Raw genomic sequence first — 12566 nt, forward strand, 5'->3', positions numbered from 1 at the left:
ACACACACACACACACACACACACATTACACATCATCAGTTATAACAAACTACCAGACTCAAATTACACTATATGGACAAAAGTATTGGGACACCTGCTCATTCATTGTTTCTTCTAAAATCAAAGGGTATTACAGAGTTTCTCCTGCTTTTATTGGAGTCTCTAATGTCCAGGGAAGAAGACTTTTTACTAGGTTTTGGAGGAGCATTGCTGTGAGGATTTGATTCCATTCAGCAAAAAGTTGTGCAGGTTGTGTTACGTTAGCGAGGCCAGGATGCTGGGTGTTCACCACCACACCTTATCCCCAACTCCCAAAAGAATTTGATGGAGTACCATCGCTACACAGCCTGCAGTTCATTCTCCAGAATGGAACAACTTGTTGTATAAACCTTTCCAGCCCACGCCTGGCATTAGGCATGGTGCCAAGAGGTTTATTTTTATGTGTCCCAGAGATTCCTATTCTATTGGCAACACCTCCCTACAGGCACTGGACAAGGTACTGATGTGCAGTTACACATCTGTGTCAGTAATGGGTGCAACTTAGCTGAATGCATTCATGAAAAGGAGTGTCCACAAACATTTGGACATACAGTGTATGTCAAAAAGGGAAAATGTCTGAGATGTCTTCTTCTTACATATATATATATATATAAAATTCATTTTATTAATTAATTTAATAAATAAATCAGTAAATAATAAATCAGATAAACCAGATAAAATAATATACATAAAACATATATTAATGCTTAGAAATGTCAATTTTCCAGCCTCCAAAAAACAATTCTTTCTGAATGTCTGAAGGTTTCTAGTATTTACAGTTTAACCATCTTATAGATGTTGGCGTCTTGCTCGAGAAGTCTTATTGGTGTAGTGTCGTTTGTTTACTAGGTTGAGAAATCAGACCTAAGTCAGCTGTTTGAAGGATAATGACGTTGCTCACTGAGCTACACCCACTGATGCTCAACTCTTTCTCAACTGGACTCACTCACCCCCACCACAAAAGACAGGAAGTACTTGTCGTAGTCTTTAGGGCTGCAGCGCAGGATGTACATTCCCTTAGCGTTGTCACAGCGTCGCAGACGGCTAATGGCAAACTCCATCCTAAAGACAAAAACACATTCAGTGAGCTGTGTGATCGGATTTCAGTGTGTTGGAATTGGCCATTAAAGCTGTAGGTTATGTTGTTATGCATGAAAAATAAAACCATGATTTTTGCGGGCGGTATTATTGTCATGCAATATCATGACAGCCAACAATATACTACAAATATCCAACAGACCATTCTCACACTTCCACATTTATTAATGCGGAAGCGGGAACGCCCATAATTCAACCACACTGAGCAGAATTTCCCACTCCGTCCAGTTTAACCATGTTCAACTCAAGCTGAAAAACTCCCGCCATCATGTGTCATTTTTAATGATGTGACTAATAAATTGAGAGTTAATCTGAAGTGGAGTGAACGCAGGGCTGAATGGTGGCACAGATTTACTCATGTTTATGATTTAAAATGCTAGCCTGCTAAACTTGAAGATCATCGTTAATTCATTCAGCGTCCATTCAAACAGTTTCAGCCAGGTTTGGTTAAAACCCTTGAGAAACAGACCCCTTAGCGCCGGGTCAGACCCCTCAGTGCCGGGTCCTGCTGAGTAGTTTAATGCTAGTTGTGGTGTTCAGGGCGCTTGCTAATGTTAAACTTGCTGGATAGATTCTTTTCTCCTCCAGAAAGATCATCAGTAAGCTGGTCTGGTGCTAGTCTGTCCAGTCAGAGATGTGATGTAGTGTTAACATAAAGGCACACTCTCTTTCTATACAATGCTCTTTCTCTGCTCTCCCCTGCTAAACTCCTCACAGGAGGATTCCACTGTCTGCACGCTGCTGCTTTCCAGACTGAACACACTCCCCAGTAAACAGTGTGACATCCAAGCCTTTCGTCTGGGTTGGAGGGACCTCCAGACATGTTAACTGTCCTCCTGTTTTTTGGTGCTGAAGGCCAATGCATGTATTTTTTTAGGGAGGCTAAAAACCCTATCCCAAGAATGTTTGCGTGTATGGTGTGTGTGTGTGTCTGTGTATTAACTCACGAGACAGGGCCATGGCAACTGCTCTGTATGGCCTCCAGCAGCCTAGGAGGCGCCACCTCTTTGCATAGATAATGATGCGCATCTGTGGTTAATCTGTAATAGCCGTCAATCAAAGACACAAAAGACAGAGCCTCCACCAAAGAGTGAAACTCCAGCTCCTAAAGACAAAGAGAGACAGAGACAGAGTTTGAGTGTATATATATATACACACACACACACATACATACATAAACACATACTGTACATATTCAGTATATATTCCATATTCTACATAGTAAAGCACTGTGCAGAAGCTTTAGGCTCCTAATCAGCAGTAAGAGAGTTTTACTATAGAAGCTCCAGATCTCATCAGAACAGATAAGAAACAAGAGCTTCTCGTCCTGAAAAAAGAAAGTAGTGAGATCTTGTCGGTGAGCTAGTCTGAAGAACAGAGCTCGGTTCCTCCAGGTTTCTCCTGGACGCCCCCCAGTCCAGCCAGCACAGCATGGAGGATGTGTTCAACTCCATCATCATCAGCAGCAGCAGCAGCTCACCTGATTTACCATCATTAAGCCCTGATTTACCACCAAACCAGGTGTTGATCTGAGGAGAATTCTAAATAACACTAGACTCCATGAGAGACGAGAACTTTGGAGATGGAGAACCACCATGACCTGAACCACAAGAATGTTATTAATAAGTGTTTTACTGAGCTGATACTAAAACACTTACTGCCCAGATAAGCAGCTCCTCAGTCTAATTTTCACAGCTGCCTAAAACATTCAGCACAGTATTGTATACAGTCGTACCAGTGTCTGGCTGTCCTGTCTGTTTATGGTAACAATGCGACTCTCGACGGACCCGTCTCTGCTGGCCTGCTTAATGCTGATGTCAATAACATCAGGAAAGTCACAGTATACCTGCAGGTCCTACAGAGAGAAACAGGGAGAGTGAGAGGTGTGTGTATATCTATTTATTAGTATATAAATATAATAATGTTTTTACACAGTGCTGCAGAGATATCCTGGACTGTACCTGTCCGTCTGTATCTCTCCCTTTGGTCCACTGGATGCCGTGGTTGCCGGTGACAACGATGGTGCCCTTGCCGATGGACGGCTCAGAGACATGGAAGCGCTCGGTGTAAAACGCCGCCTGCAGATTCTCCAGACTGGCCAGATACTTCAGCTTCAGGTCCCTCACACCCACTTTACAGTGACTGAACTGCTGAATAAACTTCCTGAAGCGGTAACGGATCCGCTTCCGGGTGACAAAGTGATAGTCCTGTATGTGGGCTCGCATTCCTTTAGGGAGAAAACTCTTATAGCTGCAAAGAGAGAGAGAGAGAGAGAGAGAGAGAGAGAGAGAGAGAGAGAGAGAGAGAGAGAGATGGTAGAGGTAAATCATCAGCAAAACAGGTGCACAACTACCATGGGCTATATCAGTGTGTGGCTGCTTTGCCGCCGCTGCTCATTCAAAACTTGCTTAGCAAGTACACTACATGTCCAAATATTTGTGGACACCCCTTCTAATGAATGCATGCAGTCACTTTAAGCTGCACACACTGCCGACACACACACAGCTTGTCTAGTCCCTGTAGAGAAGTACTGCAAATAGAAATAGGACTCTCTGGGGCACAATAACATGAACTTACATGGGCAAGAGGGGTAGAAGCCCCCCAGTATTGCACTCATTGCTGACACAGATATGCTTGTTAAATATGAATTAAATACTGGTTTAAACTTAATAACACAACACATGCCATTTTTGCAGCGTGTACATAGACTACAGTCTCCTGCAAAAGTTTGGACATCTCTGTTAAAAGGACACATTTTGTTGACTTTCGAAGTGGAAATAAGAGTTTTTTTTTCATTCAACCCAAAGATTAACTGCATTACTTAACATGAAAAATACACTGAAGGATTTGACAGTAAAACATAGGTTAACATAGGAACTGTCTAATCAGAGAGACTCTGAAAGGACACACACAGCGGTGAAATCCAATGAATTCATGGAGAGAGCAAGAGAGAGATCAGTTTGGCCAAACTAAAGCTTTCACAGCCACGATTCTAGCTGCATGAGGCTAAATGAATGTGCACTGTTTGCTAAAGCCTTCATCCCTATTAGAACACACACACACACACACACACACACACACACACAGGGGTTTTAATTGTACAACGGCATGCTGCTGGTTTCTGCCCCATGCTGGAGCTACACTACAACTGCATAAAAGACAGTCTATGTAGTTACTCAATAAGGACAAAAGTATTGGGACACCTGCTCTATCATCGTTTCTTCTAAAATCAAGGCTATTAAAAAGAGCTGATCCTGCTCTTGTTGAAGTAACTGTCTCTACTGTCCAGAGAAGGCGGCTTTCTACTAGATTTTGAAGGAACATTGCTGTGAGAATTTGATTGTATTCAGCAACAAGAGTGGTAGGTAGGTCAGGATGTTGGGTGATCACTAACCCAACTCATCCCAGAAGAACTGGATGCAGCACCATCCGTCATTCCTGGGGAGCACCAGCTGCTCAGTGCTGGGGGGTGGGGGGGTGGGGGGCGGCTGTATACCCCTCTAGACCACACCTGGCATGGTTCTATTAGGTTCATGTTTATATCTAGAGAGTTCTATTCTATTGGCCGTACTTCTCTAGAAGGACTAGATAAGCTGAGTGTGTGCATTTGCACATCTGTGTCAGCAATGGGTGATTCATTAGAAGGGGTGTTTACAGATATTTACAGACAAGAGCTTCAGTGCAAAACTAAAGAAGCAAATGTCAGACACACTACATTTGGCTATAAGGGCTTTATCTGAGGACAGAGTACAACACTGCTACCTACTGGTCGGAGGTTTAAACATAACACTAAATGAACCACAGACTGACATCTGACATCTGACATCGGTTCATTATTAATCACTACTGTGTGTTTGAGAATCGATACAGCATCACAGAACACAATACTGTGATTTTCTGATATATCGATATTTTCTTACACCTGCAGTAAACCTCCTGCTCACCTGCTGTTGTTGTAAACCTCGACTGGAGAGCGGCTCTTCTCTTTAGCGATCCGCATCATGTCCAGCACAGCCATGCCCAAACACTCCTCCTGAGCATCATGACTGACCGGAACACTGACCGAACCATCCACGAAATCACTCCTCCACTGAACGAGAGAGAGAGAGAGAGCATTGGTGATTGAAAATGTATTTATGTCACCCCTCCTGTGAATAGAGATGGAAAACTGTCTTTCCTGGAACAGCAAGCTCAGCAAAAGGTAACCTGAAACACATCCAAGGGCAAAACTCTCACACACTTTCAGTACTGGTCAAAACTCGGACACACAGAAGGGTTGTCCACTTTCTACATGATCAAAGAAGACATTAAAGCAACATTATGAAGCAGTTATTTTTAATTATGTGTAGAAGTTTCTAGGCTGTTACTATGTGGCTGCTATGGTATCCCAAGGAGGTTGCTATGGTGTTCCTAAGTGGTCGCTAGATGATTGCTCAGGTCTTCAAGATGGTTGCTATCCTGTTGCAAAGTGGTCGCTAGATGATTGCTCAGGTCTTCCAGGTGGTTGCTATGGCATTGCAAAGTGGTCGCTAGATGATTGCTCAGGTCTTCCAGGTGGTTGCTATGGCATTGCAAAGTGGTCGCTAGATGGTTGCTCAGGTCTTCCAGGTGGTTGCTATGGCTTGGTACGCTTGGTAAGTGGACTCTAGACGGGTGGCACAGTGTAGCAATGTGACTGCCGCTGAAGCAACATCGCACTGGCAACCAACTCGCCTGGAGGGAAGTGCGCCAACGCACCAGCCTGCAGACGCCAGCGATGGCCAGCACCCCAGCGAAGTGATGTGCAGGGAGAGTGCCACCTACCCACCCTAAAGAGGACACGGCCAATTGTGCTCTCTCTGGGCCTCGGCTGCCGATGGATAGCAGCCATCAGAAGATTGCAGAAGAAACAATGAATGAGCATGTGTCCCAATACTTTTGTCAATCCAGTGTCCACATTTATTTTCCGCCTTTTATGTCTAAACACCAGTGTTTTTTTTATATATATATTTGAGTGTTTTTTAATGAAATTTGTAACAGTGTTAGAAAACCTGCTGATTATATTAATTATACTTCAGTTATAAACTTAAAAAAGAGAATTTTATTACAGTCAAAGGAAACAAGGTGAAGTTTCCAACGAAACATCCTGAAGAAGTCCCTGACCAGAAATGAACAGAGACAAACACACGCAAACACACACATACGCACACACTTTGTGAGTAAAAACTAAATATTAATGTATCATGACTTCCCTTTTCTGTTGAAAAAAAGCTAGAAACAGGAAAGGCCTGAATTAGCTGTTATTGCTGTGGCTAACACTGCAGTCCATTCCCATCACACACAGCAGCCCTGAACGACAGTGTAACTACAACTCTGTGTTCAAGACCCATAACCTTCACCCAGCAAACACTCTCTGAACTCCCTGAAGGTGTGTGTAGGTAAATATACACCATACATGGCTGCAATACTATTTGGTTAGTGTTTTGCTGAGCAAATGAACACTTACTGCCCAGATAAGGAGCTTGTAAAGTTGCCATTTCAGACAATATATGCATATATTAATACATTTATATGATTGTCTCGTTGGATGTGTGGGAACGGGTCGCAAGGCAGATGTTAAGGAGTGACTAGCTAGTAGCTGAATCTGCAGGTGTATGGAAGCATACGGTCATACGGGTCTACCAGCAGTGGCAGAAATCCCAGTCGACAGGAATTTCTCCTCATTCTTGAGCAGAAGTGAGCAAAGGCCTCTTGCGTGCCACTCTGCTCCATGTGCTGATGGTCTGCAGTTCCCTGCAGCATGTTCTTCTAGGAATTGGTGGTGAAGGATCTGCTCTGACTATATGCTGGTAAGCTGGGACCTCCATTAGCATCAGTGAGCCATGGGTGCCCATGACGACTGTAGGTAGGTGCTGACCACTGCATACCAGAAAAAAACCCTACAAGACCTGCCTGGTGTTTTGGAGATGTTCTGAGAACTTCAAGAGTGGCCTGACCATGAGGTTGGAGCCCTGACCAACAGGACGAGACACTCTGGATCAGACACACATGAGCCTAAGGCCAGCACAGGGGCAAAGGGGTGGGCATAGACATCACCACTCTCGAGGGGTGTTGGAGGGTAATCTGTAAACACACAGATTTCTGTGCTTTCAATAGTTTCAGTACAAATGCTGTACTACCATCTACCAAGACTGAGCTGCAGGGAAAACACTTTCATAAAAAAGTGCACCCCCAGTGGAAGCTTCACCTACACACCAACGTGCACACACACGCACCTACACTGCAGTAAAAATGAAAGAGAGCTGTGTTCAGGCAGGCAGAGGGTTAAGTAATCAGGCTCTGGTGGATGTAAACATCTCTCTGAAATAAAGGAAGAGCAAAAAGGAGTGCAACCTCACCCTCTTCCTCCCCTCTTTCCACTTCCCCTGTTCCAGCACACACACTTTACCCACGCAGGGTCAGAAAAGACATGCTAACACACACACATAATCATCATCATCATCAAACCTGCACCCTGGCTGTCTATGTCAAACTCCAAAAGCTGTGTTTATGAAGCTCACCGTTACAATCAATTTTGGCAGTGGGACAAACAAAAAGAGCTGAATGTGCAAATAACAAACAAACAAACAAAAAAACAATACAGTAAATTATTCATATTTATTATTTATATAATATAATAATGTAACTGTAAATAAGCACAAGTAAATAAGTAGATATTTGCATACAAAATTCCTATTAATTCTATGCTAATAAAGATTTATCTAAAATAAAGATGCTATGAGGGTTTTTTTGAGCGATGCCATAGACCCTAAAGGCCCAACACCCTAATACCTCACCCTCAAATGAGCTCACTAACATGCCAGTTGCTTCATAGCAGTTATTCTGATTACTTTTGTAGCTAAAATAATTAATAATAGTTACTGAATCATCAAATTAAATAAAACTACAAAAGCATCAAGGGTTTCATTGGTAAAGAAGCTTTACAGCACTCTCAGCTCACCTGAAGATCTGAAAATACTGCTTTTCAACTGGAGAAATTAGCTCTTTAACTAGCTGTGTGATCTTTGTCCTGCTAGAGACTCAGGACAGTGAGACAGGTGTGTTCCTACCTGGGCAAACAGGTAGGCCATGGTGACGTCATCCAGCACAGGAGCTTCAGAGCTTTTAGTGACACCATAACGATGAGCGTTACTTGATCCACTACTGTACCAGCCAGGGAAATAAAACCTAGAGAGACAGAGAAAGAGAGAGAGAGAGATACATTGTGTAAGATCAGAGTTATTAATCTGAGTGGAGTCTCAGGTCTCTGGGATGTGTGTCGGAATTGACACACATCTCATTTTTGGGATGTGAGTCTGAATTTCTAGGATGTGAGTCTGAGTTGAGTGTCAAGTCTCTGGGATGTGAGTCTGAGTTGAGTGTCAAGTCTCTGGGATGTGAGTCTGAGTTGAGTGTCAAGTCACTGGGATGGGAATCAGAGTAAAATATCAGATTTCCGAGATGTGAATCAGAGTTGACTCAAATTTCTGGGATGTGAGTCGGAGTTGAGTCTCAAGTCTCTGAAATAAGTGTCTGAGTTGAATCTCAAGTCTCTGGGATGTGTGCGAGTTGAAACTAAGATCTCTGGATGAGAAACTTTTGGGATGTGAGTCACAAATTTCCAAGATGTGCGTGTCAAGTCTCTGGAATGTGAGTTTAAGCTGAGTCTCAAGTCTGGTATAAGTGTCTGAGTTGAGTCTCAAGTCTCTGGGATGTGAGTCTGAGTTGAGTGTCAAGTCACTGGGATGGGAATCAGAGTAAAATATCAGATTTCCGAGATGTGAATCAGAGTTGACTCAAATTTCTGGGATGTGAGTCTAAGCTGAGTCTCAAGTCTCTGGGATGTGAGTCTAAGCTGAGTCTCAAGTCTGGAATAAGTGTCTGAGTTGAGTCTCAAGTCTCTGGGATGTGAGTTTAAGCTGAGTCTCAAGTCTCTGGAATACGTGTCTGAGTTGAGTCTCAAATCTCTGGGATGTGAGTCTGAGTTGAATATCAGATTTCTGGGATGTGAATCAGAGTTGACTCTAATTTCTGGGATATGAGCCAGAGTTGAGTGTCATGTCCCTGAGAAGTGTGTCTGAGTTGAAACTAAGATCTCGGGATGCGAGTCTGAGTTGAGTCTAAAGTCTCAACTTTTTGGGATGTGAATCCGAGTTGAGTCTCAAGTCTCTGGGATGTGAGTCTGAGTTGAATATCAGATTTCCGAGATGTGAATCAGAGTTGACTCAAATTTCTGGGATGTGAGTCTAAGCTGAGTCTCAAGTCTGGAAGAAGTGTCTGAGTTGAGTCTCAAGTCTCTGGGATGTGAGGCTGGGTTGAAACAAAGATCTCGGGACGAGAAATTTTGGGGATGTGAGTCTGAGTTGACTCAAATTTCCGGAATGTGTGTGTCAAGTCTATGGGATGTAAGTCTAAACTGTGTCTCAAGTCTCTGGGATGTAGGTCTAAACTGAGTCTCAAGTCTCTGGGATGTTAGTCTAAACTGAGTCTCAAGTCTCTGGGATGTAAGTCTAAACTGAGTCTCAAGTCTCTGGGATGTAAGTCTAAACTGAGTCTCAAGTCTCTGGGATGTAAGTCTAAACTGAGTCCCAAGTCTCTGGGATGAATGTCCCAGTTGAGACTAAGATCTCGGGATGAGAGTCCCAGCTGAGTCTCAAGTTTCTGAGAGGTGAGTCAGACTTGAGTCTCATGTCTTTGGTACACTGGACATTTGACACATTTTCAGGATATGAACAAGGCCTGCAATTTAATATAATCCAAATTATTCTACATGAAACAATCCCTCCCAAGACAATTCACTTCACTGTGCTCTCAGATACGAGGCTTTCTCCTATAAAATAGTATGATTTGAGGCTCAGTTAGCTGGACGTTCCTCGCTACACATCCCTGTCAATGGACTGTTGGTTCTTTAATAATTTGGATGGATCATTGTCAAGTTCAACTGACTCAACCTGAACAGGTAATCGCTGGTTTTATTCTTGGATTGGCCACTTCACCTAATAAACGCTGCAGAGTTTTTTGCCATTCAGTTTGACTAAAGGGGCATGTTCCATTGGGAATGTGACCTCAATGCATTTCCTCTATGTGTTGTATGTTTTTGATTGACTTTAAGCATGTAAAGCAACTTTGAGCCCCACATGCAATATAAATAAACTGTATTAATATTATTATTTATCCGCAACCTTATAGCCTCAAGCTGCCTAAATGTCTTTTGCAAGCTTAATAAATTCTTTAGCAATTTAAATATTACACTTGGATCACGATTCTGCATATGAAGAGTCTACTGGTCTCAGTAGAGTTTGATTATTAATATTCAGTACTGGAATTAATTATTTTTCATGTTTACTCCAGTTACCACATATTTCAAACATGAAGTCCTGTCTATTAAATCTCAGCCAGCTCAACATGTGTTTCTGCTTGTGTTGGCGTGTAAAGGCATGAGCAGTGAACTGGTTTCCACCTCGTTCATCTGTGAACTCCTACACATACACACACACACCTGAGCCTCGTCTGCTGCTATCGATCTTTCCATCTCAACCATGAAAGGAGAGGTGTGAAGCAGTTTCACAAGACAAACACACAGTTACACACGCTACAGCAGCAGTTTCAGCAGGCAAGGCAGATTAGTGATTTCAGTGCCGAGTAATACAGGACCCTGAGGAGTTCAGGGTTGAGCAACAATGAGATTTGCTCTTTGAACTGTAGATGATACATTGAGTCATTCCGAAAAGCCCACAGCAATCGCTTTTAACATGCAGTGGAAAAGGCTTCACCTCGACATGTGCTGAAGGTGACACAGATAGGTACTTTATACAGTGTCAGGAAACAGAAGAACGAATCTAGGTTTGGTGAATGCTGGAGAACACTGCCTACCAGACTGTACAGTGCCAACTGTACGGTTTCCTGTTCTAGCATGCCTGCACGCCTATGCAGTGTGTAGGCTGTTGTAGCTAAAAAGAGGTAGTACCTTCATTTTAATGCCCATGATCTTGGAATGGGATGTTCAACAACTCATATAGGTGCGACGGTCAGGTGTCCACATACTTTTGGCCATTTAGTTTATATAGTTGTCAGGGCCTACGGGAACCAGGCCTTTTGGCCGCAGCTTTTTCCGTACCCATGTCCGCAGAAGGAGAGCTTAAACTAGGCAGGTGATGGGGGCAAAAGAAAGCCAGAGGGAGCAAACAGGGATCTGCGCTAGGCTAAAAGCTAACACTAGCTGACTGGGTTTTACCATCTCTCCCTTAAAGAGAAACTGGACTACCTTAGCTGAACCAAACTGGAGGTAAACACACATCAGGGAGGCGAAGGGAAGGACTGGCGTATATGTTTACTGGTACGACTCAGGAAAGCCAATCCTGGGGAAGCGAGTAGGGGCTAGGCTAAAAGCATTGGTTATAACAGGCTCTTCAATAATTACAATGTTTTTGTTAGTGACTATGCTGTAAAATGTGGGTCCTGTGAGCCGCTGCAGTGTCGTAAGCCAACCAATAAAAGGTTGTTTAGTTTTTTGCCCTATTAGCCCTCTGTATAAGGAAGGTAAAATAGACTAAATAGACTTATAAAATCTAGGAGCATTTTTTGCCCCAACCAACGTCTCGTAATTACTGTTAATTCATCAAACACCACCTTAAATACTGAATAAATGAATTCTATTCAGTGGATGCAGTGGTTACAGAGTCATGTGATTCTAAATGTCATTGGCTACCTTATTCTAAACAGGAGCTTCTCACTGGTGGACTCGTTTGCCTTGAAGACGTGATTGGGTGGGTACCACATGCGATCACTCTCCCTCATCAGGGCAAACAGGCTGCAGTAGAGTGGACTGATACCTGCAGGAACAAAGAAAACACACACACACCTACATTAGACAATGACAACATCAGAGATGCTCACACAGATGCAGGAATGGCAAATACAGTTCTGATGGGACGTTTAAGGCACTGAATAGCATGGCATGGGGTAGAATGTGGGGCAACATGCACTACATGTCCAAATATTTACGGACACCCCTTCTAATGAATGCATTCAGCTACTTTCAGTTGCGCCTGTTCTTGACACAGATGTGCAAATGAACAAACACAACTTGTGCATGTGTGTCTAGTTCCTGTAGATAGGTTAGAGGGGTATAATAAAGCCCCCCAGCATTGAGCTGTGGAGCAGTGGAGGAACTGTGCTCTCTGGAATGATGGATGGTGGAGCTCCATCCAGTACTTTTGGGATCAGTTGGGAAGTTTGGATGAGGTGGGATGATGATCATCCAACATCCTGACCTCACTGATGCTCTTGTTGCTCAACGTAATCAAATCCTCACAGCAATGCTCCTCCAAAATTTAGTAGAAAACTTTCCTCCCTGGACAGTAGAGATGGTTACTCCAACAAAAGCATATATTTTATGTATATGCATATTT

The 12566-nt window shown here is 43.2% G+C and overlaps 1 protein-coding gene across 2 annotated transcripts in view; it reads right to left on the reverse strand.

Annotated features, from left to right (window-relative positions):
- jak2a (Janus kinase 2a) overlaps positions 1-12566 on the reverse strand; it is an 86146-nt gene that overhangs the window by 16584 nt on the left and 56996 nt on the right. For both annotated transcript variants that reach the window (XM_072661249.1, XM_072661250.1), the window contains exons 3-9: positions 11864-11987; positions 8226-8343; positions 5082-5227; positions 3099-3387; positions 2873-2992; positions 2085-2242; positions 990-1101 (exon numbers count right to left, since the gene is read on the reverse strand). In XM_072661249.1, coding sequence (XP_072517350.1) covers positions 990-1101; positions 2085-2242; positions 2873-2992; positions 3099-3387; positions 5082-5227; positions 8226-8343; positions 11864-11987 — 1067 coding nt within the window. The remainder of the gene's footprint in view (positions 1-989; positions 1102-2084; positions 2243-2872; positions 2993-3098; positions 3388-5081; positions 5228-8225; positions 8344-11863; positions 11988-12566) is intronic.

This window comes from Salminus brasiliensis, chromosome 18 (assembly GCF_030463535.1).
Source record: "Salminus brasiliensis chromosome 18, fSalBra1.hap2, whole genome shotgun sequence".
NCBI classification, from domain to species: Eukaryota; Metazoa; Chordata; class Actinopteri; order Characiformes; family Bryconidae; genus Salminus; species Salminus brasiliensis.